The 23,272-nt window shown below is 37.3% G+C and overlaps 1 protein-coding gene across 1 annotated transcript in view; it reads right to left on the reverse strand.

Annotated features, from left to right (window-relative positions):
- LOC107556549 (inactive tyrosine-protein kinase transmembrane receptor ROR1-like) overlaps positions 1-23,272 on the reverse strand; it is a 131,597-nt gene that overhangs the window by 29,443 nt on the left and 78,882 nt on the right. The window contains exon 2 of the mRNA XM_016239691.1: positions 4,647-4,718. Within this exon, the coding sequence (XP_016095177.1) occupies positions 4,647-4,718 (72 nt within the window). The remainder of the gene's footprint in view (positions 1-4,646; positions 4,719-23,272) is intronic.

Raw genomic sequence — 23,272 nt, forward strand, 5'->3', positions numbered from 1 at the left:
TTTTTTTCTCGGGTTGGGGGGGGGGTATGGGGGGGTCATGTTGCTTGTTTGTTGTTGCTATAAAACGAATACAAATAATATGGCAACAAATACCCCTGCTGTTTCTGATTCAATTATGCCATTCACTATGTTTCAGGAGATGAGTAGTTCATTCCTCTATTGAAGACGTCTAATTGATGTGTTTATTCAGATATTCTGTTTATATATTTATATATATATATATATATATATATATATATATATATATGTATATTTAATTCCCGATTTTTATTTATTCATTTTTTGACGATGAAGTGAAAAAAATTTCAAAAGCCACATCCACCTAAAAAGTTTTGTTCTGTTGTTGTCACGAATCCGATCCATGAACTTCCGTCACCCTTCCCATTTTCATTGACTCTCGCACTCACACTGTTGCATCATCCCGGACTACATATCCCATCATTCACAGCACTGATTGCACACAGCTGGTTCACTAATTGCACACAACACTGATTGCACCCAGCTGTTTCATATCACTCCCTCACTATTTAACACTCACTCTGATCCCTTCCCTCTGCCGAGTATTGTTTAGCGCATATCTCTAGATAGCTACACTACAGAGCCCTCGTTAGTTTCCCTGCCCTAGCCTAGCCTAGCCTAGCCTAGCCTTGTCTGTTTTCTCAGTTTCTGATCCTTGCCTGGTTTCCTGGATTTATCCCTTTAGTCTCGCCCTTTTTGATTCTGTTCGCCGTTCGTTGACCTTCGCTAGCCCTAGGATTATTCTTGTGTCTTGGCCGCCATATACCTTTTTGCCACTGTTTGACCCTTCCTGTGTTTCTGACCTCTCTGCTCAATAAAGCTTTGCACATGGATCCGCACGTCTCACGTCTCGTCAGCCCCGTAACAGATGTGCACTATACAAGTCTGTAAGGCAATGAAATTGGTCTGTGAATCTATGAGGTATATGATATGATAAATCATAATGGTAAAACTAGAAAATACAAACTGTTTATTGACATGTTATGCCACATTACTTCACTGAAGTCTGAATTTATAGTGGTTGAAATAGTTATACTTCCCTCTCTCTTCAAATTCAGTGGCATCTTCTCACAGGAGGTCAGACTCTGGTGCAGTGCAAGGAATGTGACTTTGACGAGAAAATTAATAAAAGTATATTGGGAGGGAGCCATGAGTGTGGCCCCTCAGGGTTAAAGGCAGGGTAAGCAGCCGCAGGGCCCACAGCTGTGCAGGTACATCCACAATATTAGTCCTGCTGTGGTAGTAGGGCTTGAATTCCTCTGACTACCATTCACCTTTCAGAAACCCTAGTGCCGTCTGAACAACACCTGTGACCTGACAGCAGTGCTCAGCAAACTGCATCTAGGGTTACCAGGAATCTGGTGGTAGATTTGAGCAGGATTTTGTTGACCACAACATTAACAAGAGTATGAGGATCGGACCTGCGAAAAAATTTAAGTGACCCTATTAATCCAAAAAACATTCAGAATAGGGGTTTTCAAAATCCAAGGTGTCCATGGAAAATTTCAGATAAAAATAACAAACAGGTATATACTGTATCTATCTATCTATCTATCTATATATATATACAGTATATACACATATGGTTCATGATCACGAGATTGTTTATTAACTGTTAATTGTTAATGTTGTTAATTATTAACAAATTATTTTGTTATATTGACAATCTAATTTTTTTACAGCAACTTTGTTTTTTAACAATAATAATATAAAGGTTTAATAATTTTGCAATAATTAATAATAACAATTCCATTTTACTTTTCCAATGATTTAATTTTGCAATATTATGTACAACAACAATAATATAAAAGCTAATTGTTAATTACGCAAACGACCTCCTGTCTTTATATTGTCAATATAGCTACTATATTATTTTTTTCCACACAAAATAACTTTGACAACATCTGCATTAGAAAGTGCTGCAAAGGCAAGTCCTTTTTCAAGATTCAAGATTCAAAATTCAATCCACAAAATACATTAATCGTGTAGATTTTTGGGGCCTCAGTCATTTCCTATGGTCCCCATCACAACATATGAAACCACAGTGAGATACCTGAGGTCTGGGTGACAAGTGACTAATATACACACCATCCAACTATTACTCCACTCACTCCCTTTTATCCTTACTCTTGTCCATTCCCACCTCCTCCCTTTTATTTTCCCTCCTCTCTTTCTACAGACATGTCTGGTCTGAAGACAGCTGGAGGAAAAGATCCCGTCCTTCCCCTGGCGGATCTCTTCTTTATCCCTCCATCTTAATTTCCTCCATCCAAACATCAGCTCTCTTACAATAATATACAAATATGGCTCTCCAAAAAATGGAACCGAATTAAGAATCCAACCACAGGGGGGATCAGTTCCGACCCATAATGCTGTCTGACTGACAAGCCTAATCTTCTGGGCACTTCCACTTCCCTTTAATGATGTAAGGATGCGGTGACTGGTTAGGAACTTCAGCCAGAAGGAACAAGCTGCACACAATCCCACACATACATGTAATTCAGTTGTTTATTTATCAAAGCTCGGCAGATGATTTGATGAAGTAATTTGACCATCTAAAGTTAGCAGGATCAAGACAATGGCATCTTTTGTTGGCAGTGTGGATGTGTGTGGACAGTAGGCTCTTTGTTTACTGTGCTGATAGTTATTGGAGGGGAGTGTGAGGGAAATGGATGTCCAAGTCTATCATACCATTTCTGCTACATCAGTTTCAAAGGAGCCACTGAGATAAATAGGAAGGCATGTGCATATTCTTTCTTGGATGTGGAATCTACAAGTGAATGCAACAAAATGTACAATTTTATATCACTTAAAATGTATACTTATTCAAAGCATTAGCGAACTAGATAGATTTTCAGAAAAGACTGACAACATGATACTAGAGCATTATGGGTAGTTGCCAAGGTTTCTGTGTGGTATCATGTTGTTCTGCAACTGCTGATATTTTTTACCTTTCATGAAAACGCATGTCATAAAAACTATGACATCTAATTTAACACTGTAAAGCCTCTGTAAAATATAAATATTAGTCCGAAGAATCTAATTTTTTAAATGGGGCAGTTTGTTGAACCTTTAGACAAAATCTAAAAGAAATTCTAAGAAAATGCATGCACGTGTTTTGAAATAATAAAAATGTCAAAAAATAAATAAATAAGGTACTTCAACCTAAAGGTGGATATTTTTAGATTTAAACCAGCAGATTTTAATAATTTGCTAATTTATAGTTCTCAGAAAGTTATGTATTAAATATGATACAGCAGGCTTTAAATATAAAATAATAAAAAATGATTTCAGTGCTAATTGTGCGAAAATCCCTCTGTACTTAGCTTCTAATAAAAGACAAAAACAAAGTCTTGAATAGCATGTTAAAGTATTAGACATATTATATTTGAAGAAAACTATGAAAAATCAAGGTAAATATACCTAGAATATATATTTTTAAATGTTAATCATTTCCAGGGTGATTTTCATAATTAAAAAGTACAACCAAAATGAAAGCCTAATTTTCAAAAATTATGCAAAAAATTTCAAAAGTTGCAAAAAACGTAAAAATATGATTGTATTGAGTTGATTTGAGATACATAAAATTATATTTTACCTCAAGCATTTGTAATTTTTTTAAAATATATATATAATTCAAGATGATATGAAAATGATGGGGGAAAAAACATTAGTAGACAAATCAAATAAACTAGTGAGAGTGTGAAGTAAGTTTTAAAAGAGTTTACTTTAGTTCATATACAGTTGAAGAAACACCCATATACAAAAAAAGATATGTATCTAGCAGACAGGAATCACTGTGAGATCTTTTGTTTCTTTAAACCTTTTCTGTTTTCTGACCTAAAGCATAAGTCAACTGCTGGTCAAAAGGAAAAGCTTCAAAGTCAGAAGAAAGTTCTTGTGTTGACAGCTGTATTCAAACACCCGGCAATAAATCTGACTGAGATTTAAATACAGTGGGGCAAAAAAGTATTTAGTCAGCCACCAATTGTGCAAGTTCTCCCACTTAAAAAGACCCAAAGCAATTAGGACAATTTGGAGAAATCACATAGCGGACATAATGACTCCAATTCTCTTATTAGTTTAATTACTACTGAGTTTTATTCAAGACAGGAAAAACACTTAAATGAAACAACAAATAAAAGAATGACAGAAAAGTGGCTTGGAATGGAAAGAATGGAACAGAGTGCTTATATTATGTATTTGTAGGTATTTGTGCATTTACATTCATGAGAGAGAAATTAAATGGAGTTATTGTACGTGGGCACTGTGAAATCTTATGGAAAATACAATCTTGCTTGAATTCTCCTGACTTTTGTTCCAACTTGCATCTAAAATGATAGCACAGACACAACAGATCTAGGTTTACCATGACAACGGAAACCCCCAAATTAGTGCATAATGTCCCAGACCGAGGAATTGGGATGACTTAAGACACATAACAAGACTCTTTCAAAACGCTGCCATCCTAGAGTTCACATGTACCTGCTAGAAATGCTGTCTGCTTTGGCAATCAAAACTAACATTCATCCCCAGACAAAACACGCACCAATCGCTGCCGATCTATCACATTACTCTAGTCCTAATGGTGTCCCTGAGTGGCCTAACAGAGCTGGGCTAAAACTCACCTCTTTCAGCTCCGCTGGACATGTTCCAACTGGAGGCGGCCACCACGTTTGGGTCTGAAGGAATCTCTGCCCCTGTAGATACACAGCCAGAACAGAAAGTCAAAGAGAGGCATATTTCAGACTGTGGTGTTATCATGGTACGCACATACGTACGTACAGACAGACAGATAGATAGATAGATAGATTATTTTGTGCAAATGTACATGATCCCTTATTTAATTTAATACAGTTTTAAGGTTAACTAACAAAACATTATGGACAGTAATCTGATCTAAAAAAATTTTAAAAAACTGTTTTAAGTTCAGTATTCTGGCCTTAATTCACTTTTGTGAGAACTATGATAAAGCATACAGCAAGAATGTGAAATTAATGAGACGGTCACGTTGCTATTAGCGCTCTGTGTGTGTTCAGGAGTGTGCAGGTAAAACTGCCTCTAATATATGAAGATTACAGACTTGTTACTGTACAAAGGACATTTTATTATAGTGTAGCAGCACAATATGGGCAAGTGTTGACAGGTTCAGAGTTAGTGATGCTCGTCTTACAATGGCCCCCTTTGAGTCAGACCCGGGATATTTTCATCATTTTACTACAGAGCACAATAAACAATGGACTGGGGCAGTAATGGAGTCTGAAAAGAGGTGCAAGGTGCTCCAGGAATGTACGGAATTAGTTCAATTCTCTCCCTTTTTTACATATGCTTAATCAGAGATGGTATAAAATGGAGACAGACTAAATTAATGACTGAAAAATGAATGGGAGAAATTCCAACACTCAGCATGGTGGTTGTCTGTGAAGACATTTCCAATCAGCTTAATGCAAAAGACCTGATTTAGTCCTTACTCTAGAACGTAGTCTAGTCTAGTCTGCAGATTTATGTGATTTGAGCTAAAGAATCTAAATCAGGGGTGTCCAATCCTGATCCCGGAGCTCCAACCAGCTCCAACATACTTGCCTGGAAGTTTCTACTGAATCTGAATACCATGATCAGCTGGTTCAGGTCTGTATAATTAGGGTTGGACCTAAACTGCACAGTGGACTTTCAGGAACAGGTTTGAACAGCCCTGATCTAAATATATGATAGCAATTTAGTTAATATGGGTTGTACTTGCCTGACTACACTTACGAAAAAGTAAAATTTATCATACTTTTAAAAAGAGTACTTATTACAGATAATAATAAACTAAAAGAATATACTTCAGTGTGAACAAAACAATTTTGCACATTTAACTGTATGCTAACTGCAATTAAAGGAAAATGTATTACAGTTTAAATGTATATTTAATGCAATTAGTTGAGCTTCAGAGTGTTTTTTTGATCCATGTAAGGACTTAAAGGGGTCATATGATGCTTTTTTAAAGATCATTATTTTGTGAATTTGGTGTAACAGAATATGTTGACATGCTCAAAAAAACACATTATTTTTCAAATACTGTACATTATTGTAGTTCCTCTATGCCCCGCCCCTCTCAAACTCTTAGTTTTCTACAAAGTCCCTCCTTCCGACAAGCGCAGTCTGCTCTGATTGGCCAGCTGACCCAGTGCATTGTGATTGGCCGAAACACCGCAAGCACTCGTTGGAAATGTAACGCCCCTTACCATAATCGCGAGCTTCATCTTTCAAAATAAATGTAAAGACAGAGCCCGAAAGGGGAACAGAGTCGCGTGACAGACACAGTGATGAAGCTGGTATTTACATGTAATTTCATAATTACTTATATTGTCTTTAAAATATGGTTAATACTAGGGCTGCACAATAAATCGCATGCGATATTTAACGCGTATCTTGTCAGAAAAGCTGGTTCTGTAATCAGCGATAAATCTCCATCACGTGCGGGCTTTCACATTGAGCAGCATTAACTACACAGAGGCGTTGTTCACTGAGGAGCTGCGCAAAAAATCGCACGAATATGAACGGGGTTTTGCGCAGCTCGTCAGTGAACAACGGCTCTGTGTAGTTAATGCTGCTCGATGTGAAAGCACGCATGTGATGCAGATTTACCGCTGATTACAGAACCAGCTTTTCTGACAAGATACGCGTTAAATATCGCATGCGATTTATTGTGCAGCCCTAGTTAATACACATTTATAATAATTAGTACATTAAAATATATTAACTTAAACTATAATATCAAATAACACTACTTTAGTATGGTTGTCAACAAAACAAGTGTAGTTGTTTAAAGCACAACAAAAGATTTTAAAACATAATAATTTAAAATGTACTTTAAAGTGTGTTAAGAAATAGTAATAAGTAGTCATAAGTACACTTGAGTGGCATTTCATTTCATTAATATAACATTATATGCAGTGTTTTTAATACACTTGTAAATTAAAAGTATTAAAACAAGTGAACGTTCAATACTTTGAATTAAGTGCAATTCTTTTTTCACGAGGGTAGAAAATAACTGGCAATTACCAAGATGGCTGCAAAGTAAAACAACTTGCTGTAATGAACAATGTGATCCCACCTTTCATTAAAAAGTGCCAATTGTCTTACTAGTAAAGTCATTGCTTGGTCTTCCAAATAATTCTTACTAGAATACACTTGTTCATTAGCTCAACATAGCTTCTAGCTTGACCAACCTAGAAAAATACAGCTTTCTTTAGCCTGATTTGAGCTAAACAATTTCAGTCAGATTTAGTCACATTCATGAAGACAGAAGTTGTACTTGCAGGACTAGAAAATGTTTTTTCAAGATGGCTGCAGTATAAACTAACTTGTTCTAAAAAGCCATTTGGTCTGACTGACAGCATAATCTCAAGTAAACTCTAAAACACTCTAAAATGTGTGTGCATTTGCATCTGTGCATGAGTGCATCTCTGTGTAGAGTTCTAGTAATGGATCACACAGACTCCCTGCTGACTGGGCTCACATTGCAGTATAAATCTCCAGTGTGCTGACAGGCTCAGAGCTCTGCTGAAACTACAGCAGGGGGGCGATTAAGTGCACTTCTTTTTTTTCACAAGGGTACAAAATATCTGTCAATTACCAATATTGCTGCAAAGTGAAATGACTTGCTGTAAAAACAATGTGATTAGTTTTTCAATGATGGCTGCTGTGTAAACTGACTGACTTGCTTTAAACAGCCATTTGGTATGACTGATAGCATAATTTCAAGTAAACACTAAAACAGTGCACACTTTTTGTGGACATCTCGCTCTACCTAGTTCCATGAATGCCAAAAACAGAAAGGTGTGCTTCCATTCGGGGATGATCATTCAGAAATATTACACAAATAAAAATATATACTGCTCTTTATGGCCTCACTGGTCTCTCCACAATGCTTGTTCCAAAAAGTAGGTTTATTCGGGGAAGGCATTCCCAGAATGCATAGTGAAATGCTTTGTTTAAAAAAAAAAAAAATTATAATATGGTCTGCATGGCAGAGTTCCAAGACGAAAACCGCTGCTGAGCAAAAAGAACATATTGATGATCCCTAAGACTTTTGGGAAAAAGCGTAAAAGTAACACTGCGTAAAAAGAAAAAGAACATCATACCAGCAGTAAAATATGGTGGTGGTAGGGTGATGGTCTGGGGCTGTTTTGCTGCTTCAGGACCTGGAAGACTTGCTGTGATAAATGGAACCATGAATTCTGCTGTTTACCAAAAAATCCTGAAGGAGAATGTCCGGCCATCTGTTCGTGACTTCAAGCTGAAGCGAACTTGGGTTCTGCAGCAGGACAATGATCCAAAACACACCAGCAAGTCCACCTCTGAATGGCTGAAGAAAAACAAAATGAAGACTTTGGAGTGGCCTAGTCAAAGTCCTGACCTGAATCCTATTGAGATGCAGTGGCATGGCCTTAAAAATGCGGTTCATGCTCGAAAACCCTCCAATGTGGCTGAATTACAACAATTCTGCATAGATGAATGGACCAAAATTCCTCCACAGCGCTGTAACAGACTCATTGCAAGTTATCGCAAATGCTTGATTGCAGTTGTTGCTGCTAAGGGTGGCCCAACCAGTTATTAGGTTTAGGGGGCAAACACTTTTTCACACAGGGCCATGTAGTTTTGGATTTTGTTTTCCCTTATATATATATATATAATATTTGCATGTTCTATTTATTTTCAAGCTTATTAGTCTATAACGCAATAAGCTAATGCCGAACTGTTTGCTGAATTTGCTTTCTGTGTAGAGCTTTCCTAATTGTTAATTTATGAGGCTCTTAGAAGGCAGTCACACATGTAGGCAGCGGAGAAGCTCCCTAGGTTTTATTTGAACAGAGCTCTAGTGGTGGTGTGAAATAAATACACAAATCTCACAGCTAGAGAGGGAAAGGGTGAAGAGATAGACAAGCGTCAAAGTGTGAACACAGAGGTGTTATTACGTTAACTGGGTGTTAATTTAATGTTAAATATGTCTTGTGTTAGAAAACATGCCACTTTAATGAGCTGCTGATATACACACACACTAGTTAGTGCCAATGAACTGTCTTGTGTGACATAGCGTGCACACACACACATAAACCACCACATGCTACCGTTGCTGGGGTAAAGACCAGCAGCTGCAGGGGCAGGTGGTTTAATGCCTCTTCCACGATGACACTGACTGCAAATGCGAATTACACTCATTAGTAATGTATCTATGACAACTCTCTTCATCTGCTCGTTACATTATGACCATTACTCATTATAGCATGACCTGTCACTTTCATCCAAGTCAAGTGTGGCCCCAAATTAGGATCATCTAAATATATTTTACAAGCGTCACATTACCTTTATGTGACATTATACATTACACATTTTGTTGTATAATCATCCCTTTCAACATGGAAGACACTATATGACCACACACACACACACACAGACACACACACACTCTTAAAACCACTTTTTGTAATGTATTTTCAATGAATTACTCCTCTGACACAATGACGTATTTAAATTATATTAATCTGGGGGCATTTTTTCAGCAAATATTTATATAAGAAATTAATTGTGAGTTATCTGATTAGCTAATCAGTATATAAATATAATTAATCTGGACATTTTTTTTCGAATGACAGCTCTATTTATAATACATTTCCACTGGTGTGACACAGGTCAGCTGAATATATCAAAACAGATGTCCACATCTGCAAGCTACCCATCATTAGCTAATCATTAAATATTAGGCAAATTGCAGTGTAATTTGGAGATTACCTTTCTAATGTTGCCAAACAACAAAGGCAGCTTTAATTGGGAACATTTGTTAATTATGACCTTAAAGGAAAGCAGTACACCTCAAAAATCAAGCGAGAACGCACAGGAAAGCCTCTGGTGCAGCATTCACAATAAGTACACACATCTGAAAGCACATAAAGGTTACAGGTTTTAGTCTGGTTTCAGTGTTATGTTCTTTCTCTTCACTTATTGTACTAATATAATAAATGAAGATCTTGATTTTCACTATTTTACATATATAAAAACTACTCTTAAAATATGCAAAAGAGAAATTAAATAAAAAGCAAAAAATGTACACGTACATTTTACTCTCAGCACAGAAAAAAAACGTATTTTATCCAAGAATGCTCAAAGGGAAATATTTTTGATATATTGACTGCACCTTAAAAATCACACACACTTATAAATCATAACACATCTCAGATTTAATGGAGGGCGACTGAAATGTCTTCGTATTCAGTGGGATACCCAACCTGGGACAGGTGCCAGGGATCTGGTTTTGCGCATATGAGAAAGATGACTACAACTGAATTTACAATCATGCAAACTGAAGTACACAACCATGCAATCAAATATGATTGTATGCAGGGTTTGAAATTAACACCCGCCAATCCGCCAAATGCGGGTAAAAATCAGCTGTGGCGGGTAACGCTGTCAAATCACTAGCCAATTTGGCAGGTTACTTTTCGTAAATTATGTTTACTAATTAATTTCTTGAGGAAGTTCATGTAAGCCAAATCTGCACAGATTTAGTGTAAATACTGAACTCGAGACTCATCATGATATATTAAATAAGCCTAATTGCGCAGCATCTGGGCATATCTAGCTTACTTGAAAATACCCAGTGATGTAGCTACTGGCCATCGGGAGCACTGGGACATTCCCGGTGGGTCGATCGTCGAAGCGAGGGAGACCTTATATTAGGCGCTGTTTTTAAATTACAGCCCACGCAAAACTACAAAAAGCAAGTACTCCAAAAGTGTGAAGCGGTGCTTAAAGTAAGTCATACAGGTTTGGATAGACATAGGGTGAGGAAAGGATGACAGCATTTATTAGCAGTAAATTTCCTATGTTCTAGCACAAAATCAATGCTTATACTGTCAAGTCATTGAAGCAATAATGAACGAAAAGTAAAAAAATGCCTGAAGACTCGCGTGTCTACACCAGATGCGACAAAACACTATAGAACCCATTATAATCGGTGATGCGGCCTACACTGGATGTGGCGCAGCACTGCACAGCACGACAAATCCCCGACAGTAAACTGATGCCTCATTCTATTTATGACGTAGGCCTACTGTTTGACAAAGTACAAATAATTTGCAATGGTCACTTTGTCGCATCCAGTGTGGACAGACTCAAGCTGTTGGCTTACCTCCGGCCTTTTTTCATAATTTATTTGTTGAATTTTTTTGGCTAGTAGAAATTATGAATGGCCGGTAGCTTAAAAATTTAGTAGCCAAATTGGCTGGTGAGTGAAAAAGTTAATTTTAAACCCTGATTGTATGATTTGTTTCCTAAAACTGAAATTATGGCTTTTTATGCTGTTCCTGTTATTGATGTGAGCCATGTTATACTATAATTACTCATCATATTTTCTGCCATTATATTTTTGAAGAATGCAATAAACTGAGCTGTATCTAAGGCTGGACAATAATTCAATATCAATATGTATCGCGATATAATTTTTTTCAATAACGGTGATATGATTTTTAAACATTTCCGATATTTCAATATACATTACCAGTGTTTCCCATACATTGATTTATTTGTGGCATTTGACTTCGTTGAATAAACATGAGCGCTGCACGTTTCAAAATCAAAACGCGTCGCGGGTGTTTTATATGAATGTATCTCTGAAGGGAACCGACTGTCTTCAGAATAGTTTAGATGGCATTTTGATCTGATAAAGTAGCGTTCATGAGTGGAGCTGCTTTGTTTACAGCCGTTACTGGAGAAACCGCTAGTTCCACCGCTCTCACAGCGCCTCCTGCTGGCAGACAAGCAGTTTGCATTTTCAATAATAAACTCATTTCCAGCAACATGCTTTTGTTGTTACTCTCTTTTTTGTTTTCTGAAGCAACTCGGAGCATGTTTCATACTCGTTATCCTGGTTAATGCACGTTTCAATCTATAAGAATAATCAGCCTACACTACTAGTCAAAGGTTTTTGAACTGCAAGATTTTTAATGTTTCTTAAAGAATTATCTTCTGCTCACCAAGCCTGCATTTATTTAATCCAAAATGCACCAAAAGCAGTAACATTTTGAAATATTTTTACTATTTAAAATAACTGCTTTCTATTTGAATATATTTTAAAATGTAATTTATTCATGTGATCAAAGCTAAATTTTCAGCATCACTACTCCAGTCTTCAGTGTCACATGATCCTTCAGCAATCATTTTATGCTAAAGCTCTGCTTTGAAATCACAGGAATAAATTATATTTTCAAATAGAAAATGTCTTTATAATTATTTTATTATTTTAAATAGTAAATATATTTCAAAATGTTACCGTTTTTGCTGTATTTTGGATCAAATAAATGCAGGCTTGGTGAGCAGAAGAGAATTCTTTAAAAAACATAAAAAAATCTTACTGTTCAAAAACTGTTGACTGGTATGTTAGCCTAAAGTTTGAAGTAAAAAATATGAATATTAATATTAATAAGGAGAGTCTGAGATTTATTTGACAGTGATTTCACATTTCTTGTTTGTATGAAGGCTAAATACCAATAAAAGGTGAACATTTAGGCGCCATTTTTTTCCTAAAATATTATATAGTTTATAAGAGTAGGTTTCATAGAGTTGCCAAATTAATTTTTCATAAGTTTGTAGGTACATACATCTGTTGTGGCCGTTCTTGGACGTTTTTATGAGGCTTTTTTAATAGTGTTCATATCGATATCGGAATTATATCGTATCGACCGAAATTAAGAAATATATCGTGATATAAATTTTGGCCATATCGTCCAGCCCTAGCTGTATCCCAAGTATTGTATCCCATAAAATACGATCAAATAGTGGCATACTACTATCAACTTAAATCAGAAGTCAGAAGAAATCAGAAGTCGGTCGGTCGGTCGGACGGACAGATAGATAGACATATAATAATAAAATGCTAGAAAAAATGACAGACAGACAGACAGACAGACAGACAGACGATAGATAGATAGATCTATACGTCCTTGCCAGATGTTTTCTAATCAAAGCAACAAAAGGCACTATTGACGTCAAGTAACAGAAACTTTGGAAATGAACAAAGTCTTTAACTCTGTGAGGTCATAATTACTCTGTCACTATCTAATTGTACGGTCCCCTTCAAGCAATTAAATAAAATGAACAGCTGGCTGAGTCTTTATGAAGAGTTGCCTGATCTTCCTGGGTTCGAGCACTGCCTGACGACCTTACTGAATTATTAGCATAATTACGTCTGCACTTGGATGTGAATGGAAAATGTGAGGCTAGCTGGGCCAGAGACGATAAAGCTTTTTAATGACAGGGAGAATGTGAGGGAAAAGCCCAGGCTGATGATTCCGACCATAAACTGTGATTGGAGGTGGGCGCTGAACCCGGCCCAAATGCTGAGGTTTGACTTGGCTTGGAGAATACCTCAGACAGGAGAATAAACCTGAGTGAGTGAGAGAGAGATATGGAGAAGATCCATGGTAGAGGAACATGGCTGTTTCACCTTCTCAGGTGTCACCTGATCCATATAAAAGGATCAACCGGCCTCCACCTGAATAACTCCACCTAAGTGCACTACGGGGAACAGGAACTAAGCCACCCCCAAATCCTCCACCCCCTACCCCACCGTCCAGTCTCAGGAAGCCGAGCTGTAATGTGATAACTCTGTTCAGGCTCCAGGGACCCAGATGGCCCGGTATAGACCAGGTGTAGACAGGCTGGAGACGGGGCAATGAACCAGGATGAGCGCTGGCCATGGACGTTGTAATACAAGGACCTTTCCCATTAGCACAACAAACACCAGAGTAGAACAAAGCATCTGATGCAACTGAAAGGTAGTCTCTCCTCCGGTTAGCCCTCCTTAGCAAGACAACAGCCAGGCCCACCGCTGGGCAGCCCTCCTGGGAGCTAAAAGGAATGAGCTAGCATTAGCCCCAGGGTGAAAGTACTTAGCTATAAACAATGAGCATCAGCTCTAAAGAGTTTTTTTTTTTAAAAATCTTCTTTACATTTCTGGCAAAATTAGTACTAAGAAAAATATTGAGTCCAAATATATAATATGTGAAAAACAGTACTTTTTCTAGTGACTAGAGGTGTAGTGCAACCAAATTCTACATCACTGTTTTTAAAGTGACATTTTATTGCATACACAGCTTCATTGCCAAACTATCTTTCAGAAGTTCAAACTCTTGTAAATTGTCCTTCATCTTCTATGTAACACAGGAATGTCAGATTAATATTAGTGAATCTGTTACTATGGTAAACCATCTCAAGTTTTTTTTAAAGCGCATTTGGCGTAAAACAAAAACAACTGATAAGTCACCAAAACTCACTGAAATATTATATATATAATCCTGTAAATATATATATGCTACTGTAATGGAAATCACAACATGGGCGAATCAAAATTTGAAGTTCTTTTTGGAAAACTGGGACGCCATGTCATCTGGACTAAAGAGGACAAGGACAACCCAATTTGTTATCAGCGCTCAGTTCAGAAGCCTGCATCTCTGATGGTATGGGGTTGCATGAGTGCGTGTGGCATGGGGCAGCTTACACATCTGGAAAGCATCATCAATGCTGAAAGGTATATCCAATTTCTAGAACAACATATGCTCCCATCCAGACGTCGTCTCTTTCAGGGAAGACCTTGCATTTTCCAACATGACAATGCCAGACCACATATTGCATCAATTACAACATCATGGTTGCATAGAAGAAGGATCCGGGTACTGAAATGGCCAGTCTGCAGTCCAGATCTTTCACCCATAGAAAACATTTGGCGCATCATAAAGAGGAAGATGCGACAAAGAAGGCCTAAGACAGTTGAGCAACTAGAAGCCTGTATTAGACAAGAATGGGACAACATTCCTATTCCTAAACTTGAGCAACTTGTCTCCTCAGTCCCCAGACGTTTGCAGACTGTTATAAAAAGAAGAGGGGATGCCACACAGTGGTAAGCATGGCTTTGTCCCACCTTTTTTGAGATGTGTTGATGCCATGAAATTTAAAATCAACTTGAAATGATAAATTTTCTCAGGTTAAACATTTGATATGTCATCTATGTTGTATTCTGAATAAAATATTGAAATTTGAAACTTCCACATCATTGCATTCTGTTTTTATTCACAATTTGTACAGTGTCCCAACTTTTTTGGAATCGGGTTTGTACATGCATGTGTTTGTATCTATATATACATAATAAATATACACAGTACACACACATTTATTATGTACACAAAAACTTTTATTTTGGATGAGATTAATCGCGATTAACCTTACTGACCCGAAACTTTTGAACAGCAGTGTCTATATGTATGTACTGACCCTTTAACTATTTTCGATTTACATAGCTTTTTTGTTAGTAGCTACATTTTCCAGTGAGTTGCTTGGCTATGTTAAATTATTAGTAGCTTATAGCATTTTTCATTAGTAGCTTGTAGTGTAGCCAACTACTTTTTCATGAGTAGCTTGGCTGTTGTTGAACTACTCTAAATTATGAGTAGCTTGGCAAGCTATAGTTTCAAAGCAGCTTCCCCAGTGCAGGCTAATGTGTTGCTGAAACAGCAGTGCAGCACACAGGCTGATGGGTATTATATCAGGACATCCCATGCAATCAAGATCAATGGGGGGAGATTAGCATATTCCTTAAAGGACCCGAACCACTTCAAAGCTGGTGCATCATTTACCTACGGTCTAATTTCAGGGGCCCGGAGTGATGTTTGGTCAGACGTGCAATACGTCACAAACATGATATTGCTTTACCATTTAATTACCCGTTTACTCACACAACGCAATCTCTGGGCATATCGGGTCACTCTGAGATTTCACAGGAGCATTTCGGAATGTGCTCGTCTGGTTACCACCTACTGTAGAAGTCATTTGTTTTCCGCTGACAGCCAGGAGAAAGCGATCTCCCGGTGTCAGACTGACAACATGCTGAAATCCTCCACTGGCGTGGAACAGACTCCACTTGCATAATCAGAATCTGGACACAAGCACGATCTCAGGCGAAGAGAGAAAGACACGGACCATGTGATTGGTAACTGCACAGTGAAAGCCTGTCGGTACTCCAAACGACCCCATATGTTAGGGTGACCATACATGCCATTTTCCCAGGACGCGTCCTGGCCAGGATTTCTATATTGCCTAAAATATCTAGGTTTTGGCTTTGTTTGCATGTGCAGACCGATTGGTGTATGACACCAAAATACCATACAGACGGTTCCTTATGCTTTCAAAATGCTCTTGAGGTTTTTTGATGTCATACACCGATCGGTCTGCACACGCAAACAAAGCCAAAACCTAGATATTTTAGGCAATATAGAAATCCTGGCCAGGACGCGTCCTGGGAAAATGGCACGTATGGTCACCCTACCATATGTAACTCACACAGATTCACTAAACCAACCCAGCAACCTCGGCCTGAGGAGCATTTGGGGATGGATAGGAACTGGAGATGCCCCAGTTAATGTTGGACAATTTAGAATGTCATTACAGTTTAAACATCACGGGAGGCCCAGGGTTTTATCCAAATCCTCGTGATCAGAGTTTCCAAACCCTTTCCTCATTCTTTCCCTAAGCTTGATAGAAATAATAAAGAGAGTGTAATGAACAAAGCAAGCCAGTTGGATCTGAATTGCGAAGCAGCTTAAACCATTTAAAAGCGGTGATTGTTTTCTGCCTAAGGGATGATTGCATAAAATGACACTGACAAGACAAAGTGTTTGAGGACTACCAGTGATGCTTCAGAGCTGTCCATCATCCAAGCTCTTCACATCCAGGACTCAAGCCCCCATGCTGCACCAGGTGCTACTCAACTACTCCATACTGAACTCTAGTGCCTTAAACTACTTACTGATGAGAGTTTATATTAAGACTTGACAAGCATGCTTTTCTTTCTTGGCATATTTCCTATGAAAGCAGAAAGTTGGCATGTATCTATTTTTTTAAACAGTTAATGGTCTTTATTTTATATCACAGCCATAATCAATGATGGGTACTTGCTTTTACTATCAAAGAGGTTTATAATATTGAGAAAGCACTATCTGTTAGAATTCACAGTCAAAATATATACTTTTATATGGTAGTTGCAATTTACAATCATTTAGTCAGAATAAACCACTACTTTTGAAAGAACATCAATGGAGAAAATGGCTTTTTTGCCACTAGAATGTTATAGTGCTATGCTAAGCTTGGAAGCCAAGATGTTAGTTTGCCAAATGAAACAAGGAAAGGTAAAATGTATGTAAATATAAAAAAAAATCATTACAATTTCATGATTAAAAATAAATACAACATAAACGATATTCTAACATTTCCAATCAGGCACCAAACAGAGTACAGATAAAGACTAAACGTTTTTAATGTGCATATGTGCTTTAAAAAAACACAACTATGTTCTGTCAATTACTGCTGGTGCGGGTTTATCAGACAGGACCCGTGCAGGACTCTGCCATGACTTCCTATGTTGAGGGAACAACATTTTTTCCCCGTGGCCACGAGTTTAATGCGTAAACAACCTGCGTGATCATATAACCTGGGATTATCAGAGGTGGATAAAACATTTTTGTCCATCTCACAATCTTGTAATTCAGAACAAAAATCCGCTGTTTGAAAATACATGTCTATTAAAAAACTGCCATAAAAAAATCAATTGTGTTACATTTCAAATGTTCCATATTCAAGTTAAAAAAAATCAAATGTTAAATGCCACATAAAATTCAGTTTTGTTTAGGGATATGCATCTCATGACTCAGGCTGATACGATATGCATCTCGATGCATAGCCAACGATACGATACATTGAAGATACATATGAAGCAGCTACCGATGCGATACAATTCACCCTTGTTACGATGCAGTGCGATCCGATTTCGATTCGATTCGATTCAACACAATGCGATTCGATGCAATGGAGAAAATATGATCACTTTTAATGCCTCGAGGCCTGTTTCATAAAACAAGTTTACCAAATAAGCCAGGCTTGTTTCAGTTAGTCTGACTCATTGTCAAATGATTTGGTTCCATAAAGCAAATTTAACATGGGCCTAGATCAAGCTTAGTCACTGTGGCAACTTATGCTGGGAAACTAACCTGGTCTAAAGCAGGTTAACTGTCAGACTAAGCTGAATTCCTCTAACACTGACCAATAGGAACCCAATGACCAATAGGAACCCTACTCTCTCACATACTATTATTTGACACTTTTTTGACTCAGGTTTTATGACAGCTGTCATGATTAAAAATAAATACAACATAAACGATATTCTAACATTTCCAATCAGGCACCGAATAGAGTACAGATAAAGACTAAACGTTTTTAATGTGCATATGTGCTTTAAAAAAACACTTAAAAACTATTCATAATTTGATAAAAAAAGTAAAAGAGCACATAGATGGCCTCAAATCTAGCAGATACGGAATAAAAGCCACAAAATTGCAATTTTCATGGCACACCATAAGTCATCATCAAGACCACAAATCTGACCTCAAAAGAGGTGCAATACCCGAAATATGAGAATTACAGATGAGGTAATCCGTTTACTTGGCCAAGAAAACCCACAATCAAATAAAAATCAATAAATTTGGTCCATTTCGTTAACACACAGGTGTTTCCGTGTGCTTGTAACTCCTTTTCAAAGAGTTACTTTTATGCAAAATTTAATCTCCCTGATTTATGGTAAATTTTACAGCTGGGAAATGGGAGACAAAGTACGACAGATATGTCATGGGCGATGTGTTACGCTATCAGCACCAGACACTATTCGCGTGGAAATGGAGGAATATGTGTGCAGAAGCTGTTAGTTCCCAGAACTGCTGCATTGATACATATCCATAATAACCCAACTGGGAAACTAATCGCATAAAACACTCGGACATTGATCAATACAAGCCGTTTGTCTTTAAACGTGATCCATTGATGGCCGCGCGGCACTATTCACAAGTCTGCCCAGACAGAATGGAAAACATCTGTGGGCTTAAGAGCCTCTCTCACATACTATGTCTTTGTCACCTGACCCAATGGTGTGACAGTCACGGAAAGATGAACCAGATTATGAGCCAGAACCATCTATGTTTCCAGTAAAACTTACAGCCATTTATTATTTCTCTTTTCTTCCAGCCCAGTCTTCCTCTTGTTGCTTAGCCAGCTTTGGAGAAAGTGCCAGTGGGATGTCTACAGCTTTGGCTGCCTCCAGCTCTCTCTTCTGTCAATCATACGGATGGTCTCTTGATAGCACAGCCCTCAAGGGTTAGAGAAATAAAAGCTGCAAAATTCCAGAGAACCTTCAGCTGACATAATGAGGAAGACAGTATACGCACATGAGAGAGGAAAAGCAAGTGAAAGGGATGGTGACAAAGACATATAGAGAGAATTGAGGTCAATTGGACAAACTTCAGCCAAAAATCCAAAGGATATTCCATCTGGTGCAAGTAAAATAAAAAATAAAAAGAGTCTTCCGGGGAAGTTTTAAGAAGACTTGGATTGATTCACTATATTAAAGAAAAACATTATTTCTGCTGTTATATGCAACGTCCTGCTGAGTATTATTCTTCTGGAAAACCACAAAGACTTTCATAAGAAGACAACACAGGGAGAAGCACGCATAAACTGTCAAATAAAGGAATCGAAGAGAAGTTGATGAAATAATCTGTACAATTGTAAAACTAGTGGATGAATCTCTATGGGAAAGTTTATACTTTAAAAGAGAAAAAAATATATAGAAATACTGTACAGAAAAGGGGGAATTCACTAAATAGTTGGGGTGGACTGCATGGAGCATTTTCATACAAAAAGTCTTAGGGGCCATTCACACAGAATGCAATTTTGTGTTTAAAAAAGTGAGTCATTGAATGGAAAAAAACGCAAGGTCTAGAGACACTGAACTTTTTTAACTTTAGCGTTACATTTTTAGAATCCAGTGTCATGCTTAAAACCCTGCAAAAGACAAAAGCACAATGGTCAAAGATGCCTGTCTAGAGCATGTTCACATAAAAAAAACAATGGAAAAGCAGCATAGTTAAATGCAAAATTACGTTCTGTGAACAGCCCCTTAATCACTCTGCTACTCACTAACCGCCTGCAATTTAGTTTAACCAGGTGCTAAATGCATTGAAATAGCATTGCAGAATTGCAGAAAAATGAGAATTCTGTCATCATTTACTCACCCTTATTTCATTCCAAACCTGTATGACATTGTACAGAGAAGAAAATTTTATATTTTGAAGAACGCTATGGTCCAAAGATCGACCTGTATACAAAATACTGAGACATTTTCAGAAGAAAGTAAGTCATACAGGTTTGGAACACCATGAGAGTAAGTAAATGATAACAATTTTAATTTTTGCAGGAACTTGAATTCTACCAATATCTCTAAAAAACAATTATCACCTTAAAGTGTTTCTCACCTTCTATTTGTAGAAGCCTTTCAGTTTGAATTGTATCAACCGATTTTTAACTGTATCAACTGAAAATTCATTAGCATTAACAAAAAGGATAACCAAATGAAATCATACTGCTGCATTGATATTATTTGCATCCAAAAGAGAGCAAAGTTATGGAGCTTATAATAAGACAAAACTATTTGAATTTGCATTGTGTAAATTTGAATTATTGAAAAGTGTCATTTAACAAAACAGAATCTTGTGTGGAATTTAACATAGTTCTGAATTAGATTTTTTTTTACTTTAATATTGAACATTTGAAATTGAACACAGTTGAATTTTTATGGCAGTTTTTTTAATAGACATGTATTTTCAAACAGCAGATTTTTTTTGTTCTGAATTGTTAGACTGCATGTCTTCAAGATGAAGAAGAAATTCGGAACATCAAATTCAATATTCAAAATTCAATACGCAGAAATTCAGATCGTACAGAAAGTAGGTCAGAGGTTATCCACAGGGAAGAGCAGATGATCTCCGAAAAGTCGAATGAAGCATTTACGGTGACCGGAATGGACATGTTCGGTTCACTTAGGCTAGTTTTGTCGTGGACACGACATATTAACTCGTGGAAACGTGATAAGTTGTGGCCACGAGATATTTATTTTTTGGGATCGTCATATTAACTTGTGGGAGCGTGATAATATGTCATGGCCACGAGATCATTTTGTCGAGATAATCGTATGGAGATGATGACATCCTGGAATCGCCACACAGATGTCGCTTTCTCTCATAGTGAAAGTGTTTTGTGCGGTCTCGGGGCAGACATTGCCATAGTTACAAACAACAAGGTCACATTTGATTTTATTAAAAATAAACAAAACTTAACGGAAATTCAGTATATGTGTTATTTGCTATTTATCATTTCATTGGACTATGACTAGCGTAGTTTTCATATCAAACACAGTTAACAATGACATTTTACATGTAGCCTAATTGTATTTTTACCTGGCAAACCAACTCGAACATTTTTTTTTAATTATTAATTAATTAATTTATATCTCTGTAAAAGATTTTTGATGGATCATCCAATGGGAATTCCATTAGGCTACATTTGAAATGATCATCATGTTTTCAACACACCGACATGAGCTCAGTGAAATGTTCCACTGGTTGTTAAGAATCTTAAATAGGTTAAAGGCGATAAAAAGATAAAACATGTTTTTATCTCTGGCGGCGACTGCCGCAAAGAGCTGTGGAAGGGGAAGTTTGGGTGCATGAGCACCGACCGTGAAACAGCCTACTTTCCTGCTATTCACAATTTGAATAGAAGATTTAATAAACGAGGTTTGTCTACCTCATGTAGGAGAATACGTGTGTGGTTCGGGTCAGGTACGGAATTATAGTGTTGCTGTCCGATAACGGGTCGAGTGTTCTGTCAATTACTGCTGGTGCGGGTTTATCAGACAGGACCCGTGCAGGACTCTGCCATGACTTCCTATGTTGAGGGAACAACATTTTTTTCCCGTGGCCATGAGTTTAATGCGTAAACAACCTGCGTGATTATATAACCTGGGATTATCAGAGGTGGATAAAACATTTTTGTCCATCTCACAGTCTTGTAATTCAGAACAATTCAGAACAAAAAATCCACTGTTTGAAAATACATGTCTATTAAAAAACTGCCATAAAAAAATCAATTGTGTTACATTTCAAATGTTCCATATTCAAGTAAAACAAAATCAAATGTTAAATGCCACATAAAATTCAGTTTTGTTTAGGGATATGCATCTCATGACTCAGGCTGCTATGATCTCGATGCATAGCCAACGATACGATACATTGAAGATACATATGAAGCAGCTACCGATGCGATACAATTCACCCTTGTTACGATGCAGTGCGATCCGATTTCGATTCGATTCGATTCAACACAATGCGATTCGATGCAATGGAGAAAATATGATCACTTTTAATGCCTCGAGGCCTGTTTCATAAAAACAAGTTTACCAAATAAGCCAGGCTTGTTTCAGTTAGTCTGACTCATTGTCAAATGATTTGGTTCCATAAAGCAAATTTAACATGGGCCTAGATCAAGCTTAGTCACTGTGGCAACTTATGTAGGTTTAAAATTCTCCAAAAGACACATTTAATGTCCAACAACAAATATTTTTAGCAAAATGTATATTTTACTCAGAATTATTGCGCTCCTATTCGATTGCGCTCAGTCTGTTTAGTGCGCATGCGCGCAGCAGTGCTCGTTCACTCGCGTAAGCCTTGCACATTCCTGACAGCAAAATGGATATGTTTGCGTGACTTTCTGACATTTACAGATGAAAAATATACCTGACATGTCAGTTATGCACTGAGGAAAACACAACGTCTCAAATGCATTAAACAGTAAAATATATTCGCTGTTTGCGATGGTGGATCGATTTGATCCATGATCGACATTAAGAGCTGCTTAAAAATAAACGTGCACAAATTAGTGAGATTGTGTGAACTTAATTTGTCATTTATTATACCGCTTTAGCCCCGATTGATTTGTTAGGTTATTTCAAGTCAGGTTTTGGACTTTAATCCCCGCTTTTTCTCGGGTCTCCGTGGTGTTGTGATTCGTCATATTCACGCAGCAGCAGTGATGAGAGAGCGCGCTTGAGAAACAGTTTAGAGAGGAGAAATCAATCTACATATAAAATATTGGTCCCAGATTATTGGTAACTTTCTAAACAATAAAAGTATAGCGCATCCACTAGTAATTATATATTAATAAATCGTTTTTTACCGATGCAAATATGTTAGAAACGATGCATCGTGATATAAATGGCAACTTGTAGCCGATGCACACTTTTTAAACCGATGCATCGTATCGTTAACTTTTTATGCCGATG

This window comes from Sinocyclocheilus grahami, unplaced genomic scaffold (assembly GCF_001515645.1).
Source record: "Sinocyclocheilus grahami isolate Dianchi unplaced genomic scaffold, SAMN03320097.WGS_v1.1 scaffold572.1, whole genome shotgun sequence".
Taxonomy (NCBI): Eukaryota; Metazoa; Chordata; class Actinopteri; order Cypriniformes; family Cyprinidae; genus Sinocyclocheilus; species Sinocyclocheilus grahami.